The sequence below is a fragment of the Boleophthalmus pectinirostris genome, unplaced genomic scaffold, assembly GCF_026225935.1.
Source record: "Boleophthalmus pectinirostris isolate CB_2022bp ecotype Guang Dong unplaced genomic scaffold, ASM2622593v1 HiC_scaffold_7, whole genome shotgun sequence".
In the NCBI taxonomy this organism is placed as follows: domain Eukaryota; kingdom Metazoa; phylum Chordata; class Actinopteri; order Gobiiformes; family Gobiidae; genus Boleophthalmus; species Boleophthalmus pectinirostris.
The window spans coordinates 22,575,996-22,599,851 of record NW_026571473.1 but is presented as its reverse complement, the minus strand read 5'-3'; the positions used below and the strand labels follow the sequence as shown (position 1 = coordinate 22,599,851).

At 39.4% G+C, this 23,856-nt stretch overlaps 2 protein-coding genes across 3 annotated transcripts in view; both read right to left on the bottom strand.

Moving 5' to 3' along the window:
* Positions 1-14,704: 14,704 nt before the first annotated feature.
* On the bottom strand, positions 14,705-21,502 carry LOC110154873 (histamine H3 receptor). The gene is made up of 3 exons (XM_020918921.2): positions 18,596-21,502; positions 17,938-18,104; positions 14,705-16,822 (listed from the first exon to the last, which is right to left on the bottom strand). Exons 1-3 carry the CDS (start codon positions 18,870-18,872, stop codon positions 15,965-15,967), a joined length of 1,302 nt encoding a protein of 433 aa, XP_020774580.1. The 5' UTR covers positions 18,873-21,502; the 3' UTR covers positions 14,705-15,964.
* A 143-nt stretch (positions 21,503-21,645) lies between these two features.
* impact (impact RWD domain protein) overlaps positions 21,646-23,856 on the bottom strand; it is a 30,639-nt gene continuing 28,428 nt past the window's right edge. For both annotated transcript variants that reach the window (XM_020918876.2, XM_055164653.1), the window contains one exon: positions 21,646-22,323. In XM_020918876.2, coding sequence (XP_020774535.1) covers positions 22,264-22,323 — 60 coding nt within the window. In that variant the 3' untranslated portion in view covers positions 21,646-22,263. The remainder of the gene's footprint in view (positions 22,324-23,856) is intronic.

Below are 23,856 nucleotides of genomic sequence, written 5' to 3'. Positions count from 1 at the left end.
TTGTCAACGATTCTCGAGATCGAGGGTTTACAGCCAGAATAAAAAGAATGTTTGGTGAATTTCATCAAGGGGAAAGATGTTATTACCCTTCTTCCTACGGGATTTGGGAAAAGCTTAATATACCAGTTAGCTCCGTTAGCGCCGTATTACACACGTGACTACCAAATAGCAGCGATTGATTAAATGTCAAAAAGTACCTGCCTACCGTTGAGCAAATGAATTCTAACACTGCGAGGTCAGACGGTTTCTACGAAGTGAAAAAAAGTGAAACCAACTGATGAATCACTCTAATGCTGGGGAACATCTTGGGCAACGCAAAAGCATCTGCATAGACACAATGGCACTCTTCACCAGAAAAGTTACACAATGCATCTTTAAAATGTGTGGATGAAACAAAACAACTTTACTATATTTGTTTGTAGACTTGATTGTGGGGTGATTTTGATATGGTTTTCATACATTTGTCCCAGTTAATTGATTTGATTAATTGTTTGGTCATTTAAAGTTGGGCTTAGACTTGGACTAAATCATGCTCAAGACTATGGTTTGAACCTGATCTAGTAAGTTTTGTTTTAATGTACTGTATTCAATAAAAAGTACTAAAATTAGGTATTTGATTTACCGGTAGATTCCAAAAATGCACCCTCAGTTCTGGAGAGTGGATGTGGGAGTTCTGGTTTCTACAGCAGGAGAGTGTTGCAAGAATCCCTTTGACATTTTAAAAAGACAGCTTTTTTTTTTTTTTTTTTTTTTGGTTTATCGAGCGAGCAAAAACCTTTCTGTGCTATAGAACTTGAGAGTGGTTTGGCTTTAAGGTTTAAAAAATGATTACTTGGAAAAAAATATTGGGATCTCTTAAAAAAAAAAAAAGATTTGCCTTGCTAGGAATAACAGTATAAGATGCACTACATATACATTTAGAGGTTTTTTTTCCTCCACCAAAATTTACACCTCTAACAAGTTACACAATATAACATACTCAAACTTTACTATATATAGAACAATTATCCATGCAGCCCAAAAGTTAAAGGAAGTGTCCTTACAAAAAGAGTTGCCATGGTTGCCCCAATTATCTGTGGTCCTTTTGTGTGATTTTGCATAGAGATCTCAATAGGAAATAAGTTAAACACAGATTACAAACCCAGAAAAAGAGTACATTGCTGACTAGTGGGTGCACATGAACATCAATGCAGCTTGCTTTATATCATATTTTCTCAAACTCTTTCATATTCATTGAAATGAATGGAATCCCTGCTTGTGGAAATGCCAAAATAACAAATGACTGCGTGAGCAGGAGTCAGAACTAAAAGTGGGCTGGGTGCAATCATTTTACCATTTAACATAACATTTTCTTTACCCATTTCTGCATAAACAGGCCTCAACAGTATGCCATGAGGATGACATGTGAATTAAACAATGTGAAAAACAACATGAATAAATTCAAAATAAAGGCCAATGCACTTTTCTTTTTTTTTTTTAAATAATGCAAGTGTAAGGGGTAATGGTTAAAGGGGATTGACTCCTGGGCCTCCTCCTCTGCCCCTCTACAGTCCCTGACAAAAGTCTTGTCGCTTTTCCATTTTGTAGAAACAAAAGCTTATAACCTGACTTTAAATTAATCGATTGGTTTTAGAAATGTCTCATATGAAAGCTAAAACCCTCCCAAATTATGCTCAATACTAAAATAAATTTGCTTCACTGAAGAAAGATTGATCATTCAATGAACCCAGAAGGGTCAGATTTTGGCAAGACAAAAGTCTTGTCACCTTGTCATATGATGCACCCAATCCTAGATTACAGCCTCACCTGTGATCAGTTACTGATCAATCAATTAGTGGGTGTGTATAAAAAGAAGCCCAGCACACCAGACCTTCACATCAACTGCAACTTGACCTCTGACAACATGCCTAAGATCCACCCTGAGACCAAAGCGTTAATTATCAAGAGGCTGAAGACCAGATCCACTGCTGAGGTGAATGACACCTTCAATGTGTCTCAGCGTCAAGTACAAAGAATAAGAAAAAGATCTGAAATGACTGGAGATGTTTTTGACAAGCCCAGGTCCGGCAGACGCCGCAAGACAACTGCTCGAGAGGACCGTTTGTTGATTGGAAAATCCAAGGCCAGCCCCTTTTCCACTGCAGCAGAGCTCCACCAGGCCTGGTCACCTCAAGTCCCTGTGTCAACCACAACAGTTTGTAGAATTCTGTATTGAAATGGCCTCCATGGTCGAATCAGTGCACAGAAACCAGCACTAAACAAAAGGCAATTAAAAAACCGTGTGGCATTTGCCAAGGCCCACAGCCTGCTAAAAGGATGGACACTGGAAAAGTGGCAGAAGGTGGATTTCTCAGATGAATCCTCAGTTGAATTACATCACAGCCGCCACAAATATTGCAGGAGACCTACTGGAGCCCGCATGGATCCAAGATTCACCCAGAAAACAGTTAAGTTTGGTGGCGGAAAAATCATGGTCTGGGGTTACATCCAGTATGGGGCTGTGCGAGACATTTGCAGGGTGGAAGGCAATATCAATAGCCTAAAATATCAAGAAGTACTAGCTACCTCTTACATTCCCAACCATAAAAGGGGTCAAATTTTGCAGCAGGATGGTGCTCCATCGCATACTTCTATCTCAACATCAAAGTTTCTCAAGGCGAAGAAGATCAAGGTGCTCCAGGACTGGCCAGCCCAGTCACCAGACATGAACATCATGGAGCATGTCTGGGGTAGAATGAAAGAGGAAGCATGGAAGGCAAAACCAAAGTATCTTGATGAACTCTGGGAGGCATGTAAGACTGCTTTCTGATGACTTCATCAACAAATTGTATGAGTCATTGTCGAACCGCATGGATGCAGTCCTTCAAGCTCATGGAAGTCATACAAGATATTAAATATGGATCTCACAGCACCACTACTTAATTCATTGACATTATGCAACATATTTTTGTATTTGAAGTAAATTATTTGTTCAATTTTCTGTAGGCGACAAAACTTTTGTCTTGCCAAAATCTGACCTTTCTGTGTTCATTAAATGATCAATCTTTCTTCAGTGAAGCAAATTTATTTTAGTATATCGAGCATAATTTGGGAGGGTTTTAGCTTCATATGAGACATTTCTAAAACCAATCGATTAATTTAAAGTCAGGTTATAAGCTTTTGTTTCTAAAAATTGGATAAGCGACAAGACTTTTGTCAGGGACTGTACTATGGTCGCTAGTTTTGGGCGGCTGGATCGCTGTGCTGTTTCACATTCACAATGAAACTTCAGGAGTTTCTCATTTTCTTTGTTGGTTAGATCTCCACCAACATCAGTACGAGTGGTCTGAGTATCGCTCATTATCATCTTCATCTTCTCATGGGCTTTACTGGTGTTGGCCAGCTCTTGTTTGAGCTGGACAGTGTCTCTCACTGTATTGTTATACAGATATTTTATCTCCTTGTACACACTAACTTGGTTTTCCAGCTCTTTCTTTTTCATTTGTCTTTTCCCTGACTCTTTTGGAATTGGCAAGCTCTTGTTTTAGTTGCACATTTTCTTGTACTTTAGCTTTATACAGGTACTGGGCCTCCTTATGTGCTCTAACTTTTTCTTGTAATTGCTTGTCCTTCTCTTGAAGAGTATTGGGCAGTTTTTTTTCATTTGCCTTTTCAATGACTTCAAGCTCCTGCTTCAGTTGCGTATTTTACTGTACTGTAAAATCACACAGGTACTGGAGCACCTTATGTGCGGTATGCAGGTCTTAGAGTTCTTTGTCCTTCTTCTGAAGAGTATCAGTGAGCTCCAAGGCCTTTTCTTTGTCCATCTTCTCCTCAGTCTTGAGCTTGCAGTCCAAAACAAAGTTTTTTTGGACCTGATCTGCAAGCTGGGCCCTTGTTCGCTCCAACTCTTTGTGCAGCGCCCTGACCAGAACTCTGTCCTCCAGGGGTGGAAGTTCTTGGACCAAACTTTTTTCCTCAGGAGGAGTCCAGGATGTTGGGAGACACAAGCTGGTTCTCCTTTGGCTCTTGAATGCCCCTGTTGATGTGGGGCAGAGCAGAGCCTCCAGGTCGAAGTCCTTGTCGAAGAGGTGGGCGTCATCCTCTGTTGTATAGAAGTACCAAGGCTTTGATGAGAAAGTAGTGGAGCTCTCGTCATCTGCATGGTGACCAAGAAATCCTGATCCTGATCTATGGGTTTGCAAAATGATGAGCACTGTTAGAAATGAACTATTTAGCTAACTAATAAAACAATACTATTATATTATTGATTTAAAACTAAAAATGCATCACTATCCATCTGTTAGGGTTAGGGTTAGGCCATAATCAGGGTTAGTCAAAGAAAATATATGTTGGAAATATATGTGTCGTATGTGCGTACAGTATACATATTACTAAGCAGACAAATTGTTATTGTTTCTATTTTTATTCTATTAGTGATTTGTCTGTTGCTGATCCTATCATTGGTTTTAAAATAACTACATTTTGGTAACTGATGCTACTTTATTTTGACATCATTGGTGATGAATGCTAAGGGGCTGTGTGTGTTTAGTATTTCCATATTTCCACACGCACATAATATTTAGAATTTACGGAGAAAGTTGCCCTCTTGTCCAGGGGTGTTAAATTCAACTGGAGCAGGGGTCTAAATAATAAAATCATTATTGGTTGGCGGCTGCATCTTATATAACTTATTATTTTATATTTTTTATAGGGCTGCAATTGATCATTATTATTATAATAATTTGCTATAATGATATAAGATACTATATCATTGTATATATAATGCAAGAGAGAAGCCCTCATGGGCTTCAGAAAATAATATGGTAGTTAATAAAAGTAATATTCATGATTTATTACAGGCTTTTAAGCAGTATTTTAAACAGAAGTGTCTCTGTGTTGTTTACAGTTCAGGCATATTTTCAAACAGAGCACCAGGGTCAATCTTTATTTCTGCAAAGACACTTTGGCAACAAACCATCAACCTTTGACTAGATATTAAGTACTGCACATATACAATACAGTGTGCTGGTAAACAACTTTTCTCCACATCTCCTGCCTTACCCCCAATTTACACCAAAGCGTAACAGCGCGTAAGCGCAGCAGCACAGCATATGAGCAGCACACACACAGGTATCGCTTTCCATTTTAACCGGTTGGACAGTTTTCACTAGCAGTGTCATACGCGCATCCAACAGCCATCATTACGCTACGTGCCACTCAAAATAGGTTGGAGTTCTAATTTTGCAGTGTCCATGGAGCGTCTCCAGACTTTTTAGCAGGGGAAAGACAGGAAATTGGCATGCAGTGTCAAAATAAACTTCTGATCCCCTTTCAAAATATGTTCTCTAACACCAGTACAGTCGTGTAAACACCATGTGTCGCATCCAAAAGCTCGGGGAATGACTCATGATGGACTACGAAAAGTAACTTCACAAGAACAACTTATGTCTGACTTCTGCAGACAAACAAAGTTAAATGGTAAGTGGCTTAATTAATGCGAGCACCTCAGATACGGCTTGTTATCGCTGCAAAGCACTGTGTCTCTTGTTGTCAGCTTTTGTTTTGTGATTTAAAACATAATTAATTCAATCAACAATGAATACATGAGCAATGTAAACAAGTTTGGTGTTTAAACATGAGAATACGCAGAGACTGGTATCACAGGAGCAGCTCTGCTGCCCCTGGTGTAAATTGAATCTTTTAAAAGTATGTGGGTTTGCAGCTCTGCATATGCTATATGTCTTCCTGGTGTAAATTCCTGTTTAGCTCTTAAGGCTGCTCCTCTGGCTTTGACAGTAACTCATGCTCCTTTTTCTGAAGCTTCTCTTCTCACAATCCACTTGATTTGTGTCTGTTTTTTGCTTGAAGTAAGTTTGAAAGTCTGTGTAGAGGCCTGTGTGTGCCCTCTCACTCTGTCCTGTTGTTTGTTTTTTTGCTACTGCTGCCCCGGCAGCAGGAAAGGAGCCGAATTGGCGCTACAGGCAACGCATAAGGGGAACTGTAGTTCAAATTGTTTTATACATTTTATCAGTGGCCACTATGAATAGAAATTAGAAATCGTCTCACAGGCCAGTAGAAATGATCTTGGGTTCCGCATTTGGCCCGCAGGCCGCACATTTGAGAGCCCTGATATCGACAGAATAATAAATCAGAATTACTCAAACATGTGTGGATGAAATAAAACACAACTCTGGGTATGTTTTGATAGGGTAACAGCATTATAACATGGCTTAAAGCTCAAGAGAATCCATTGTGTGTAATATAGGACCTTTAATATACCAGTATTATAGCCATAGCTGAAACAACAACAATAATGCCTTTTTAATATTATGATAGATTATGTATGTTGTAGGCTGTATTCAACTGCATAACTGTAACACTGAGGCATCATCCTGGAGTGACCTGATGCATTATTTAAAAGCCACTTATTTCTTTGTGTTGACTGATGCTGACAGTTTTTTGACAAGTGAGATTCATGATCTGAAACAAATGTTCCCGCTGTCACCAGTGAAGAGGCCTTTCGCTTTTATCCACTGTCTACCCCTGTCTTTCTAACGAGCACAGAGCAAAAAGCCAAATACTTTCAATGATGTGGCCAGCCATTCTAATACTTAATATTATCTCCAAAAAAAAGAACAGTCTGTTTGTTACACACAGCCAGAATAAACTCATTTTTGATACAAATTCATGTCACATTTCTATAACAGATTCTCATGTAGTACAGCATAGTATAGTAGGCTAAGAACTGTGATGTGCGTATTTAAAATAAATTCAGTGTATCCCATTATAACATGAAATGTTCATTAAACAATGTGATCCCAAAATTACTATCACAGTTTAATGTTAAAATGTAATCAAAATGACCATGCTACATAAAAAATTACAGCAACACTGGAGTGTCAATCCCTTTTTGCACATTTGTATGGGCACATGGTGAGATATAAATACTACTGGTTATGCTGTCATGAGTTTTCATACCCCTAGTAGTAGTAGCAATAGGAGGAGGAGGAGGAGGAGGAGGAGAAGGAGGAGGAGAGGTAGGAGTATGGGAGTAGTACAATAGTAGTAGTAGAAGTAGTAGGAGTAGTAGTAGTACTATTACACAGTAGTAGTAGTCATGCACACATAGCTTACAGTTGTGCACAGAGGTATGGCATGAAGCAGCTCTCATCCTGTCTGACCTACACCTTCAGTAAATAAACTGCAGCAAGCAGCAGTTCTCACACTGTCTTTGACAAAAGCCTACACCTTCAATAAATACATTATGAGATTCTGAGTTTAAGCAGCCTCTGTATCCACATTCTGATCCAGTTATCTGTATAAAACGAATGCTTCTCTGCTGTCACTGTGTTGCATACTCCAGGAAAAAAGTGGGGAAAACGCAGGGAGGTTGTACGTGTGGCTGAATGTTTAAACTGGATATCATGGATATTACAGAAGCATTGTGTCTTTACATGGGGATTATGGCTGTCCGCTGCAATAGGGTCATAAAAAAGCAACGTTGCCAGATTTGAAAATGCCCAAACGACCTAAACCTGTCCCTGCGGTGACTCCAAGGTTGGAACAGAGACACAGTTCAGCACCACTTAGTTCCCCTTGACTGTCCACTGTGTCCCCACAGCAGTGCATTAAACCATATATTAACTAGCATATATGAGTGGTTGTGATCCATAGGCCAGCTCTCTGGGCATTTGGGCTGCCTGCCCGTTAAACACATGAGAACAAGTAGTTTAGTAGGCCTACTGCTACTACTGCTGCTGCTACTACTGCTGCTGCTACTACTAATACTACTTCTAGTACTATTACTATGGGTAAACTGAAACTCACAATAACATAAACAGTGGACACTTAAGAGCTGTGAGTGTGCACAGCTTTGGCAGCAGAAAAATCCTTCATAATAATAATTATAAACAACAGCTTCAGGGTATGTCAATCAAAACATATGCCAAACCCATTCACTTTGCTATCAATTAGTCTGGCTTGTGCTTTAAAATAAATTATTACTGCTTGTCAAGTAGAAGTAAAAAGTATCACCATGTCTACAACATTGGCTATAACTACTGTCATGATATACTTGAGTTGCATAATATAGTCAATAAATATGCCATAACAATTGATAACTTGGCAAAATTCAAAGTACGTTTCTTTATGCCTTCTAATCCCTTTGAGATATGTCTTCTTAAGCTCCACCATAACTTTTGGACGACTTTGACCTACAATTTAAAAAGTAGTGTTGGCAATTAGCCAGTAAAGCAGCCCACAGCGGTGCCCAACAATGAAATTAATGATTGAAAGAGTCACGTTTGATTGACCTCTTGTGCTGAGAGTGTCTCATGGAACGTCTCAATGCTTGCAATTAGCATTTGTGCGACGAGGTGAGGGAGAGGCTAGTCAATGCCCATTTACATTGCGGCGGGATGGGATGTTTGTAACACTTAAGTTGTGTCTGTTTTGAAAAATGGAGTCTGTGCAGCATCATAAATCATTTAGAGAAGTGAGATCCATGTTGGAGAGTGGCTAAGTGGTTCATCAATGGCTGTGGTTTGTATGGGCTCATGAGTCTTCTTCTCAGCAGGAAATAAATTGAAAAGCAACTGTTTGTATTATTGGTAATGATTTTCACCTCCCAAAGAACTAGTTTACAGAATCTCCTCGTTTCCGTCGTCGTAACGATGTAGTTTCATTGTCAGTAACAAGGAGGATTGAAAGAGCAGATGTGGCTTTTGTAACTGACTGCCATGTTGCATCACAGACTTAAAAGTAAAACACGCTTTGAGGATTGCAATTGTTTTTCAGTTGAATGAAAGGAGCTTTTGTGAGCTGAGCAACACTGAAGCAAGCCCAGATATGCAGTTTAGCTAGTATACACTTTCTTAAGAATATATTTACTGTTTTCATTTCTGAGGGTGCTGTTTGGTGAGGTTTCCTTTTGCTCTCTGTTCCTGCATTTAAAACAGGTTGGAGAACAGTTGTAGTAGCAGCAGTAAAAGTGGCAAAAGTAAAAGTATGTACTGTACTTTCTGAGAGATTCATAGATAACAATTCAACACTTAACTTAAATTCCATCAGTTGAATGTCTTCAAAGTCCTCAAAAAATCTGTGCATCATTCATTCGTTAATTTAATTTCAAAATAAAACCAAAAATAACCAAATAAAAAAAACAACAATTTTCTTCATTATTTGTCTCCAAAACCAAAAAAAAAAAAAAAAAAAAAAAAACAGATAATGTTTTAATAATAATAATAATAATAATAATAATCAATAATCAATAATGGAAAAAACAGATAACAGCCATTTCCCATTTCTGTGACTTAACCTGCAATGGCGGACATTTGTGCCACAAAACTGACTGAACCAGGACTAAACTAGGACTAAACCAGGTCTAAACTAGATCTAAACCAGGTCTAAACCCGTCTCAGTCCAGGTCTGGTCCCGGTCTGGTCCTGGTCTCAGTCCTGGTCTGGTTTTGTTCTCAGTCCCGGTCTGGTCTAGGTCTCAGCCTTTGTCTCAGTCTTGGTATCAGTACTGGTCTCAGTCCCATTCTCAGTGCTGGTCCTGGTCTCAGTCCTGATCTTGTCCCGGTCTCAGTCCCGGTCTCAGTCCTGGTCTCAGTCCTGGTCCCGGTCCTGGTCCCGGTCCGGTCTCAGTCCTAAACTAGGACTAAATCAGGACTGAACCAGGAGTGTTGGGAAGAGCCCGGAGGTGTGCCTGTGTAGACTGTCGGGTGATCAGGAGACTGGGACTAGACCCAGACCGAGACCAGAACTGAAACTGGAACTCAGACCATGGACCAGACCAGGACTGTTTCAATCCTGGTTCAGTTCAATTCTGGTTCAATTCTGGATTAGTCCTGGTTCAGTCTTTATGCTGCGTAAAAGTCCGGCATCACAGTTTAAGTCACGAAAACAGGATACAGCCATTATCTGTTTTTTTCCATTATTCATTTAAACACAAAATTGAAAACTGAAAAAAATAATCATTATCTGTTTTGTTTTGTTTTTTTCATTTTGGTTTTGGAGACAAATAATGAAGCAAATAATATATTTTTTTGTTTTCTTATTTTTGGTTTTATTTTGAAAAACAAATGAACAAATGATACACGGATTTCAAAATATTATCTATTACAAGAAACGGAAACAAAGCAATTGGCGATTTTGGCATTTTAGAATTTTTTTTTTTTTAGATTTAATGACTCCTCCACCCAGAAGACCCTATCCCGCAGACCTCTACCAGGATGCACCTCCACCAACATTTTAATTAAACATTTAACCAGTTTCTGTCTTAGTTAACTGCCTTTTAAAACTAATTTCAAATAGTTTAGAGTAAGGCCATTCAAAGACATTTAATCATCAATAGATTTCATGTCTAGTTTGAATTTAACTAGCTTTGTGTGCTCGCTGCTCTATGCTGCTTGTGTAGGTTAATTAGCAGTTTAAAACAGTTAAATATTTGTTTTTTGTTTGTTACATGTCAGCATAGACCAACGTGGGTGTAAATAGTATAGGCATATTAGATGTAGGTTGTCCATGAATGTTGCCGTAGGCCCTGTGTCTGATTGAGATTAGACACAAATCTGTAACGATTAAGGTTAGGAAAAGGGTTTGAGCATGTCTTCATTGTAAAACTATGTCAACTATGTCAACAGGAAACAGTTGACTTTGGGGGCCTTTTGGCATGATTGCTGTTTACATTTATGGACATGTGGATGGACATAAGTCATGCAATGGTCCTCCTGGTAGAGTTTAGCCGCCTGGTTTTCTCAGATTATTTTCAGGTCAATGAACAATAGAGTAAAACACAAATTTGCATATTAACAATAGTATTTTCCCCAGCTGCCAGTTCACTATTAAATGTTATATGGAGTGTAATGACAAGCAGCACAGAGGCACAGTCTGTTGCTCACTCACATTTCTCAAAGGAACAATAAACTATAACCTAATAATATTGATTTTTATTATGGGAGTTCTTTTAACTTGAGTAAATTGAGAAAATGCACACCCACATCAGTATAAATAATTGAGCAGTTGCTGTAGAGACTGATACAAACTTCCCATAGAAGTACTCACACTACGCTTCTGATTTATCTCCATAATAATGGCATTAGCATAGCACCAATCAGAAAACACATCTTTCGGATTTGTGAACTGAGTGGGATTTTCAGTTTGATGCCTGTAACTGTTGGGTCTTAAGTCTCCCGCTGCGTGCGGGAACAATGTCAATAGGAGCAGCGAGCAATTTGTTTTCTATTTGCAAGTCCAGCTGAGGCTCTACACAGGTCGGCCAAACCTTCTCTATTCATCTCATCCTCCTCTGACCTTTGGAAAAACGTACCCAAATTGACCGTGTTGAAAAAGCCACTTCTTGTTCTGCCATCAAGTTTATTTCCAAACATGTTTTGAGAAGCAACCACCTCATGGCGTTCAGAGCAGGGACTGTATTATCGCTTGTCCAAACGTGTGATCGTTGCTGACATTGAAAGATGAAGTCTTTGTAGTTTTTTGAGGGGGAACACGCTTTGAAAGAAGCAGTCACCACATAAGCCTCCAAGGTTGACAGTTAGACATTAATTTATACTCACTGTGTGGGTGAACATGTATTTTTATTTTGGCTGTATAAGAAGACATTTCACTTGACTTGGATCTCATGTCCATGGTACTGGAGCACTGAGTTTCCTTGGGTCCTTCATAGAAGAACGGTGAGGAGTTCTGTCACTGAGAAGAGCTTGGGGGAATAGCTGATGCTTCTCAACATAGTGATGAACCAGAAACTCTCCATTCTTTCAAAAGTTCATTCAAAATTAGATGGCTGGTTCCTTGTGGGGATGTCCATGATCAGACCAAATATAAAATCTTGTCTTTTCTCTTCATTCCTCCTTCCACTTTGAAAAGACTTTCTTGGCATTAAGCTTTCTTTATTTGCTAATCTCAGTTATCTTAAAGGTGCACTGTGTAACATTTCTGGTGGGGAGTTTACCAACTGATCATCTCTATTGAGATGTCATTGCTTTATCTGAATCAACACATGGAAAATCATTAAAATTACATTAAATCAAGTACAAGGGTTTTCACTGCCTTTTTCATAGATTTGGTTAATTGGCTTGGTGGCATCACCTGTTTGTCTCTGTGATAACATTCTAAGCAAAGCAATTACATCGCCATGGAAACAGGCAGGTGTTGGATCCACCACCAGAAAAGTTTCATAGTGCACCTTTAAGTTCACAAGTTCTGTCTTTTATAACAGCTACAAAAATGTAGATGTCAGTAACAATGATATTAGACTGAAAAGTCTTGTGTTCTCACTTGTCTCTCTGTGCTCCCCAGTGAGTCGGCACCTTACAGTAACGCAGTGGGAGCTTTTAAACTGCTCCTGGCATGGGGTCAAAGGGCATGTGGCGCTATCATTCAACACCAGCAGAATCCATGAATCCCAAGAGTCTCTGTCACACACACTGACAAAAACAAAACAACTGCACTCCTCTACCCAAATGCTCAGACAACATGCTAGCTATTATAAGGAAGAAAACGTGTGAGTCGAGTGTGGGTGCTGGTAAATGAATGCCTACATATGCTGGGATAACATAATGACCTAATGTTCTACAGAATGCTATTGCGTTGGTGGAAAGATTAGTGACAAGATAAAACAAGGTCAAATAAATACTCATTTATAAAGAAATACTTCAAAATACAAATAATACTTTATTTTAAGCAGGATTATTTTGACCTTAGACTCCAAACCAAATGAAAATGTTCAGTTGTGTTAAATTTGAGTTTCTAGGACTTCTCTGAAAAAGCTCTGCCCACTCAATTAAGCACTACACAATTAACAAGCTCTTACATATTCTGATCACATGAAAAAAAAAGAAAGAAAGAGCACCGATGGACACTACTGGTCCTCACGCATTGCATCAAAAATGTATCAGTAACATAATCATAATATTTTTTTAAAGATTATCAAACGTGCAATGCTGGCATGAAAATAAAGATATGTAAGATGTACCCAAAGATGACTTTACATGTGAAAACACTGAACAATTTTAAACTAATAATAAATGAATAATGTAAATCCTAATGACAATTCCTAATAATTACATAGTCCCCTAAATACCATCTTGCACTGAAAAAGGCTAAACTGTCTGGACCAATGACTTTTGTATAATGACGTGTTGGCTTCACTGTGTCTCTTATGGTATTCTCAGAGGCTCTGCTTTTGCTCTTAAATACTGTCACAAATTCCCAGCTGGCCCAGAGCTGGCTGTGTTTCCCGGATATTTTGAATCCCTGAGGAGTCGCACTTCTCTTTTTTCCACTTCATCGTCTCATTTTGGAAATATGCAAAAAGAAAAGACCAGTTTAGTAATTCATATCTCCTGCTTGTGTTGTTATCAGATAAAAGCTTTCTTTTAAAACAACTGTCTAGTTATATGCTAACATTACATCTTATTTACATCCATATTGTTGCCACCAAAACACTCATGATCAGACGAAAATGAGTTCTCAAAATGTGTCATCATTGCTAATGAATGCCTCAAAAGCACATATTTTGTTTGTGTTTTTGTGTTTGTCCTTGTGCTTATCCTTGTTTCACAGTGTGTTGTGTCTCTTTTATGTTGGGGACAGGTCTGCAGATCGGCTCTGGGGTAGATGACCCAGGGGCATGCAATTAGTTGTGCTTGAAATGTAACAATTCAATGCGGCACATTCCCAATGAGCCTTCTCCAAAAGACTGTAAAAGTATTATTGGCACAGGCAGACAAAATATAGGTTATCATTCACTCCCTCATAGTTCAAAAATATGTCACTTTAATCTGTTTAAGTGTATTTTTGGCTCTTGATGCTGCAAATGGAGTTGCCAGGCAACTGCCAAAGAATTTAGGAAGTCCAACTTTTACAAGAAAGTTAAAAAAGTTAATAATTATGCCATTTTACTGTGAGGGTCGTAGATATAACCACAAAGGCTCATCTACACAAACTGTATGAAATTAGAAATTTGACAAATAAAAAGTTCTGTACAACTTCGTCTAGCAAAAATGCAAAGTAGCAGCAACAAATAAGTGCCAACAGCCAGGCTGTACAACTCTTTGGATAAATAATACAAGCAGATAAGACGTGGGCAACAGGGCAAAAACACGTTTAAAGCCTGAGGACAGTTAGACCATAAAAATAAATGAGTTTTTATGGTTCAGAACTTTTGTATTTAAAACATTGCTGTATATAGAACATGCAAACTATTTCCATGGTAATTCCTATTTCAAGTCAAAGGGCACTGAAAAAGAAGACAGCTGGCTTATCTCGAACTCTTCCATCTCTGCTTGGACTGTATCAGCAAAAAATAAAAGAAACTTCAAAACACTATTCTTCATCATTATGTCATTCATTTAATAAAGCTATGTTATCTACTTAATCATCCACATAATCTTTCAGTTCTCAGTTGAACAATTCCTCTATCTATTTATCTATACTGGCAATTTAGTGACCATTGACGTGTTCAGTCTTTTGGTGGTGAGGGGACTTTTTTATTCACTGGACACTCCACTTCACACTGGTGCAACCCTGAAACTAGTGGTTTTCAACCTGTGGTATTGGTCAAAGTTTGAGTTGAACAAAAATGAATTAAAAAAAAAAAAAAGTCAATTTCAAAAGAAGGAGCAAACTGCTATTTGTCTAAATTTAAAATTATATATAAAAGCATTTAATTAGGCCAAGCTTTGCAGGCAGGCTATCAGAGTAGGGGGCCCAGGTTGTCTCTGGCACAAGCAGGGGGCATTTCAAGGACAAAGAGTTGAGAACCAGGCTATAAAGTGCACTGATTTAAGGTGTGAAGTATGGAAAACATTTGATTCAAAAGTAAACACATACACGCTCAAGTCTCAAGCTTTCAGAACCTTAGGCATTTCCATCTTTATTATTTCTTTGGCTACTTACACTGACAAACATTCAGAGCCAAGAGATATACAAAGTCAAGTCAAGTAGCTTATAGTTGCTTCTGTTGTAAAACTTCTTTGAATAAATAATGTGCTTTAGGAACACAACAATCTATCTTCGCATAGATATTACTGTACAAAAATGTCTTCTTTTTATAGTGCTGTACACTTTTAAACATCAACATGAACAATATAGTATTTTAAAGAAGTGCAGATATCCACTCTGTCCCTGTATGGGCCTTTTTCACAAATGATACACCACTATGTTTGTATTACACGCAATAGTCAGTCTATAAATACAGCTTATTCTTTTACTTAAGTGCTTCATAGTTTCCCATGTTAATCTCTATATTGCTGCAAAAGCTTGAATCTTGAAAGCAATGTAATTATCTTAGCAAGAATGTATTGTGCGATCTTGAAGAAAAAAAAAAAAAATCAAGGCGGCTAAAATCCTTCACGTCAATTTGGTCGTCATTACAGACAACAGCTTGTGGTTTCTTCACGGCAGCTGCAAGACACACTCTAAACGCCATTGTCAACTTCAACTGTGCTTTTTCATCCACACAAGCAGCCACCATTTTGAAAATTTGGTGTGCATACTACTTATATAATGTCTTAGCCTAAATTATGCTAATTGCTCTCCTATGCATAATGATGTCTGCCTTAGCGCATATAAAGCCTTAGGTACATTACTGCTCTCACAAAAGATTGTCTGCTGTCTGCCGAAGGTGAGTGCACATTTGAAAAGGAACAAGGCAGATCTGAAAATGTCTGACATCCAGCATACAGGCTTTAATCAAGCCCACTTACATCTGCTCTTTAAGGTGACACGCAAGCCAACGGCCTTAACCTATCATTATGAAGTATTAACTAATACTAAAAGTGCAGTTTCTTCTCCCTCTTTTTATTGCTATCACACAATACTGTCTTTGATGCAAATATTTCCTTTATATCGGAAACTGTCTTTTTTTTTCAATGGAAGAACAGTGTATTTTTACAGTGTTTTGACCACACAACATACAATACTGCATTCATAAAGAATGGAAGTGCAACTGATTTCCTCTAACAGGATTGTATCTCGATTTGAGGCTGGACTGATTGTCTCTTGGGGCAGAGGATCTTGGAGAAAGCCCTTCGGAAGCTGCTGTGGCACAGAGGGTACAGGAAGGGGTTGATGGCTGAGTTCAGCCAGAGCAGCCAAAAAGTCATCTCATACCAATAGTTCTCCACACACTCCCCACTACATGCTGCACGGATGATCATGAGGAGTGTGTACGGGGCCCAGCAAATTCCAAATATGCACACAATAATCGCAAGCGATTTAGCAATCTTTATGTCTCGAGAAAGCCGAGACCCTGGTGCCCTTCGTCCAGGGACCATGCATGAATTTGTAGGTTGAAACAGCCTGGAGTTTTTCCTTTTGGGGGAAAACCGCTCGCTCTGTAAGAATATCTGAGAGGTGGTGGGCTCTCCACTGGAGGAAGGCGACAGTACGTCATCATGCTCAATGACTGCTGAGATGGCAGTGGGCTCACTTGATGACACTTTGCGAGTTTTGACAAAAAACACGGACCACGCAACGGTCTCTTTGTGCTTCCTGGGGCTGGGATCAGGCTTGGGCTCCTCCTCGGAGCAGGCACTGTTGTTCTTGTTCCTGCGATGGATGTTCAGGTAGATGCTGAGATTGAAGAAAGCCACAGAAATAAATGGAGCAAAGAACTCAAAGGTCGAGGCGCTAAGCAAGAAATACCAGGTGAAGTAAAACTCAGCGTAGCATTCGTGAGGTGGAACGACACTCTGCCCCACCACAGACTCCCAGAAGATGATGGCAGGGCCATACAGGAGGAAGGCCAGCACCCACACGGTCACCATCTTGAGTACTGCCTGCCGGGTCATGTTCCTCTGCGCTCTGTATTTGACCTGGTGCAGACAGAGGACACAAGTGTCATCAGTGCTTATTTAATACACTGCTTTTTCCTCTTGCTAAAGGCTCCTATACACACTGACAAATGCAGTGCCTCTACTCAGCCTGTGTAAATAAAACCCACTCATGACGCCGTGTGTCACTGGAGCTAAAGAGAGAGGGGAATGTCAGGCTCGGAGCACATTCACCAGTGCAACACAAAAGTGTGAAAGAGACATCTGGTTTCTGAGATTCACTTCTCCTCCTCCCCACCACCCAACACTTTCTGTGCACATGCGCTCCATTTGCACTTTACCTCTGCCAGTCTAAAGTCTATCATTAAACGGCCTCTTCTATTTACCACTCTGTCTTTTGTTGTCGAGTTTTTATCCATTTGTCGCCTAAAATCATCGCCGCAGTTGTACCAGCTGGGGATCTGCCTACAAGACAATGATGCTGCTAATTGTCCCTGTGGTTAATAAGCAACTTTACAAATCCACTTGGGCATCAAATCAAATGCATTATAAAGAGGAGCCACTCCATGGGGCTATTAATTCATTCTGGCCCCACGCTTGAGTGTGCATTGTTTACGCAAAAGGCTTCCCGTTTCAAATATAAAGCCACCTTCCTGCGTCTAATAGATGGGGCACAGCTTGTTACATGCAGGGACAGAGCCTAACAAGAGAACTCCATATTGGTTTATAGTGGCTAATATAGAATATGTAGGGCATGGTGTCAAAATGCTTTATTTAACAGAGAGTGCAGTGTATGCTTATGACTGTGTAGATTGACGGGTCATCTGCCACTGTTTGCCCTGACAATATTTGTGGAGCAAATTAATTGGGCTATTCAGTATTGGAATAGAATTATGGAGACCTCAGTGAGGAACCGGAGCAGAGGACACAATACACACTGCCCTAGAGTGACACGTGGACTATTAGTGGTTGGGTGCACAGTATGTTGCATTTATAGTCATTGCAATATCAGCAAAGGCAGCATCTGTAATGCAGGATTTTTGAAGTAAAAAGTTTTATAGGTCAAAATAATAAAATTAGTCTCTGAGTGAGTTTTATCTCATTAACAGGCCATCTCTATACTAAAGATGTGTGTGTGTGTGTGTGTGCTTACTTACTGCTCTGGTGACTGACAGAAACCGGTCGTAACTAATTAACACAATGTTGAAGACAGAGGCGGTGCAGAGCAGGTAGTCCATGACCAGCCACACCTTGCAGAGCCCTTTGCCGAGCATCCAGCGGCCCGTCAGGTTGTATGGGATGTAGACTGGGATGCAGAAGGCACCTGCACATGGGACACACACACAGACATGCATCTACAGGCTGCAGGATGATTCACCCTAGCTCTCACAAGTCACTATTCATGTGCAAACCAGCAGCTCAACCAAGTGAACCAGTGACCAAAATGTTCCACTGCAGTGCATTTCAAACAAAGAACTGTCTGCACATGTGGCCCCATTAAAATATATTTCAGTTGCAATAAATGAAAGGATAATTTTGTCTGTTTGGTCAAAATAAATGTGTGTATTGAAGATTGATAATGATTTAAATGTTTTTCTTTTACAAATAATATATAAAATTAATAACGAAGGACAATGGGTCACCCAAACTAGCAAATTCACAAACTAAGGCATACTGTAATTAATCACACTCAAAACCACATGCGTGTTTTAAGGCGTGATTTTTCATTCACACTGAAAAGAACAAAAGACACGAAATGTGCCAAACGAGAGACAAGGGGGTGGCACAAAGAAGAGCAGAAGGCAGGCAACTTACCCACGAGAAAATCTGATATGGCAAGGTTCAGAAAGAAGTAGTTGCTTTGAGTTCTTAGGGTTTTATCCACAATAAAAGCCATAATGACCAGCGCGTTCCCCGCGACCACCACGACCACCAGAGTAACCATGAGCACGGACAGGATCACCACCAGATAACCCGGGAAGACAGTCCCAGGCTCGGACACAGCTGGGGTCAAGTTGCCGCTGGAGTTGGACTCCAAAACGTGCGCACCCATAGTTAATTCACTGTTAAAACCATCGTAGTGCTTTCTCATTTCACGCTCACACGCACCGACCAAGTCCAATTACGCGCCCAAACGTTCTTCTCCACTTTACTAACGGGTAAATCATGAATGGAGAGTAGTGCGTAAAACGACACGCGTTGCCCCAAAATCCCATTTTGCCTTTTGCCAGCGAGTTTGATCTGCGGAGGCTCAAGTTTCGATACAAGTTTGTGCGTAACGGTGACAGTAGATCCAGCGTGGGCGCGCGCTCCACTGTCTGTGACGCTGGTCAGAGTATTTATGAAGAGTGCTGCCTGCTGGATGTGTGAGAGCGGAGCGCACAGCTGCTTTTGTCACGGCACAAGACTCAAGCAACGGAGTGCATCCTGGCTCGTTTTCAAATTAAACCTGCCACTGATGCGCGTCTTAGAATGTGATATGCGCGAAATGTCAGTTCAGATCATAGATTAAATAGCAATTTGCTATTAGTATAATAGCAAATATACATTGCTATTATAGTATAAAAGGGCAGTTAAAAGGATAACATTATTAAATTTGTATCCAAATCATAATGACGAGACCAGACCAAAATGAGGATGCATGCGAGTTTTAAAGAGGTGCAAAGGCAATTCTCTTAAATATTAACCATACCTCAAATGAGGAGGCAAACACGTTTAATAGAGAGTGCAATGCGCCCCTGTACCAACTGCACTGTGTATGGCTGCTTAACGCACGGCAAAATCTGCAGCTTTTATTGTGTAGGCGAAAGAACATCCGGTCTCCGTCCCCGATGAGTTAATCTTTATTAACTTTAGGTTTCTTTGTCCGCAGCAGCCGCGTCTGATCAAAGGCTGAAGTCTGCAATCAGAAAGTGAAGTGGTCCAGACCCTCACGGCGCACTGAGGTGAACGTGCAAGGCAGGGCAGGGCGCGCGACTCAGCGCGTGCCACGGGGTTCAGTCACACCCACACCGCGTACATTTCACTGATTTACAGGTTAGTGTGAGCAACAGGAGAGCAGGGGAACGGACAACACCCAAGACACCGACACACTTCTTTATTTGTGTCTAATGTGATTTCTAGAGGCTTAAAACGATGACCATGTTTGTAGTGGGAAGTCAGAAAGTGTTTTGATGTAACAAGGCAATTTCACTGTCAGACAAAAAGGATATGGTCATGAACATTAATTTATACAATATTACATGAATAATTTATTCTGTCTGCGTGACCACAGTCATTTGGTATTTTAAAATGCAGGTCAAAAAAGTTTGGCAAACTGAGTCTGTTTTCTGAGTCTCTATTATTTCAACAAAGTCAAGTTGTTTTCGTTCATGAATTGAAATTCATACAAGTTGGTTCACATGATGAAAAGTTAAAATCCTCTTGACAACGTTTGAGCACATCAAAGCTCACCCAGTAAGTGTTGTCACAATTACCAGTTAGTTGAGCTGGATCTGAAAATGTGTTAAGGAGCCTAATTATTCTCTTGAACTTGGAGAAGAATTTTTTTTCTCCATAAATGTACTGTAAAAACGTGATTAATGCCTTGATGGTGTGTATAGCATGATGACAGCCTGTCAGCTAAGTGAATTAGCTGTAATTGTTTTTAATGGTTTGAATGATCAGACAGCTGTGACCGCAGTAATGGAGAAGTCTTAAAATGTGTTATTAGTCTCTATAACCCCATCCAGTGAAGATCCTGGCGGTTGATAAAAGGACTTGAACAGTTGGGTTGTGGCACAGAAAACCCCAAGTACCAAAAGCGCAGATGAGTCCAAGATATTTTTAGATAGCCACCCTCTGCTCCCCAGAGCTAGCCCCGGGGTGGTTAATATGCACACCCTGTCTTCCCACCGTTCGAGTGACACTAAAGAGGAAAAAAAAGGTGAGGGCCAAAACCTCACAGGATCCAATGCCAGGGTAGACGAAGGCAACATGCGATTGTAAGAATATTTAACGGTGTTTTAGAAGAGGCACGTACTGGGGATAGCAGACATGTGTGAGTGGGCGTGAGGGTGTTAGTGTCTCTGAAACTCTGTGAACTTCATTTTGCCTGATCATATTTGTAAAAAGAGGCAGAATACATTTGAGTGTATCAAGTGCAGTTCATTCACATGCAGATTTTAGGGCTGAAAGATGGAATGAATTGAAGCTGGGATAATAACTCCCTCAACACTGTGAATACTTAAATTTAATGGCAAGGTGCTGACCAAAAGGAGGCTGTTGATTACAAATGGGCTCTAAACTAATTTCTGAAAAAGTTGGAACAATGTGTGAAATGAAAATAAACAGAATGCTATTGTTTTCAAATCATATGAAACTATAAATTACTCACAACAGACTTGCATAAAATGTATAGGTGGCTGAGATATTTTTTAAAATCTCAAAAACTTTGTAATGTGACAGCAATTCAGATCTCAGTTGATTGAAATTCTATTCACCCAAAAATCATTTATACAGTCCCATGGATAACTGGGGAGCAGTGAATCAGAAAGGGCACCTACTAAGTTACTAAGTAAGTTAAATTATTTTTGGCCTTTCCAGGTGTTTTTAAAATGTATTCCCTGAGCAGTGGACACTGCATTATGTTGCAAGGACATACAGACATATACTCATTGATTACGGGCAAGTTAAAAAGTGTGAATGTTCTTTGACATTTCCAAATTCACCTATTGAAATAATCTGGAATATACAGATTTAATATAACAGCATAAATGTTTTCAGTCTTCAATCGGGATATTTTACCTTTATCTGATCAGAAATGTATTTAAAAATTGATCTTAATGTCTTACTGTGGAACTCAAATCAAAGCAATAACATCTCGATGGAGACAAGTAGGTAGCACCTTTAATGTCACATTGTTCCATCCCTGAGGTTGCAACCTTGAGAATTTGTACTACTTAGAACTTTACTAGTAAATGAAACTAAATATCTTTGTAAACTTTGTAACTTTGTAAACTATTTGTAAATTATTTAAAGGTGCACTATGTAACTTTTTGGTTGGGGTGCGTTACCTGCTTGTTTCTATGTATATGTCATTGCTCTGCCTGGAATGTTCCACAGTATGATTGCTCTACTTTACATTCATTCAATTACAGGTGGTTTTACAGCTCAAAAATATCTTACTGTGAGCAGGGTTGTCTCACCACAGATCTGACCTGTAACTTGGTCTAGTTTGGTATCCATGAAAATAGAAAGGTTTAATGCCATTGCCACTGTGAAACATTCCAGGCAAAGCAATAACGTCTCCATGGAGAAAAGCATTGACTGGACCCTCCACCAGAAAAGTTACAAAGTGCACCTTTAAGGCAGACTATAGACAGACATAGTCCTGTAAGTTTGTTGAGTGTCTCAAAATAGTCCTTGTGTAAAACTGACATTTCACAGATGCCAGCAGCGCCAGTGTTTGAAGTCTCTGATTAAAAGCCTCTGTCTTATTAACTTCACTTGATCTTCTTGTTTTTTGGCCTTTTGCTCTTCCCTCCTGATTTGGCCGCCTCATCCTGCGAAAGAGGGGAGAGAAATTAGTGTGCAAACAGACTTATCATTATCATGCATTAGCGCTTCACATAACAGCACCAAGGCATTTACAAGATTAAGATTTGAGTGCCGGTTTACAAGCTTATGAGTCATTTTTTCTGTTTTTTGACAGGCAGTTTTTGCTCTGATCGCCTGCTGAGTTTCCCAAGCCTTTACGGAAATGTGCAAATTGCAATGAACTGATTGTTGTACGCCATACTGTTATGTTAATGTATTCCAAAAAGAGATAAAAGTGTATGTGAACAATCAAGGTAAGGATGCATAATTCACAAATACTGATACTGGTATGAGGTTCACAATATCAGTTTAGTGCAAGGAAAATAAATGTATGTATTAAATCTGTGTAAAAAAAAAAAAACTAGCTGTTGATATGAGGTGATGAAGTTAGCTTTAAATGACACAATCTATTAACATACAATTGTGTGCTGTGAGAAGGGCACAAGACCATTGTTGGGTTGCAAGGCTAATTCCTCCTCTGTACATGCCTAAACCATCTTAATCTGGCCTCACTGTTTCTCAATCCATAACACTTCTCATGTACTAATTTCTAATCTGTTCCATCCTTGTCATTCTCAAACAGAGCCTCAACATATTCAACTCTGCATTCTATAAAAATCTTTACTTTACGTTTGCTTGAAGTAGATGCAGGAACTAGAGTCCCTCTTTTGGAGATTTACAAATATGAAAATATGTGTTTGGTTGGTTGTTTCACAAAGAAAGCAAAACTATTGGGTATGCTGGAATCGCTCCAATTCCAATTTTTGTCTACATTACAGTTTATAAAAACTAAAAATCATATGGTGTTATTGCAGTTATGTATGATTTTAAATGTTCCGTCCATTCCTTCACATTCAACAACATATCCACAATTTGGCGTGGTCACACTTGCAGTAACAAATGAATATAAGATGTCTGAGGTGTCAGGAAACAGGAAGCCTAGACAAATTATATTTAAGGATCAAATTCATAAAGCTTAATATTTGACATATTTCAGTCCAATAGCAGATGGGACAAAATAGTTCTCAATGAGTTTTTTCAGGCCCTTGGAACTATCTTAGTGACAAGCAGGATCAAAAGATGGCAACAAATGAGGTGACCATACCTAAAACACATAGCAGGCCTCCAACATAGCTAGCAGGAAAAATCATGAAGTCAAAAATATTCTAAAACAACATCATTAATATTAATGTGACCCTGCTGTACTGTGGCGGTGTGTCTTCACAGTAGTGTCTGTCCATCCAATTACTATGGACAGGGACTGACAGTTGTAGTGGGCTGGTATTATTACTTGAAAATTAAAACAAAAAAGTGTTTTGTGTTTCTTGAGAGGCAAACAGGTGTAAAATTGTTCGCATTTTCCTCCAAAGATTTGCCTGAGATATTGCCTAACTATTGCCTTGTATAACCGTAGGCAGAATTCTCATGTTGAGTTTATTTGTATTTTTCAATTACCCTTATCACTAACATTCAAATATGCAAATGAAACAAGACAATTG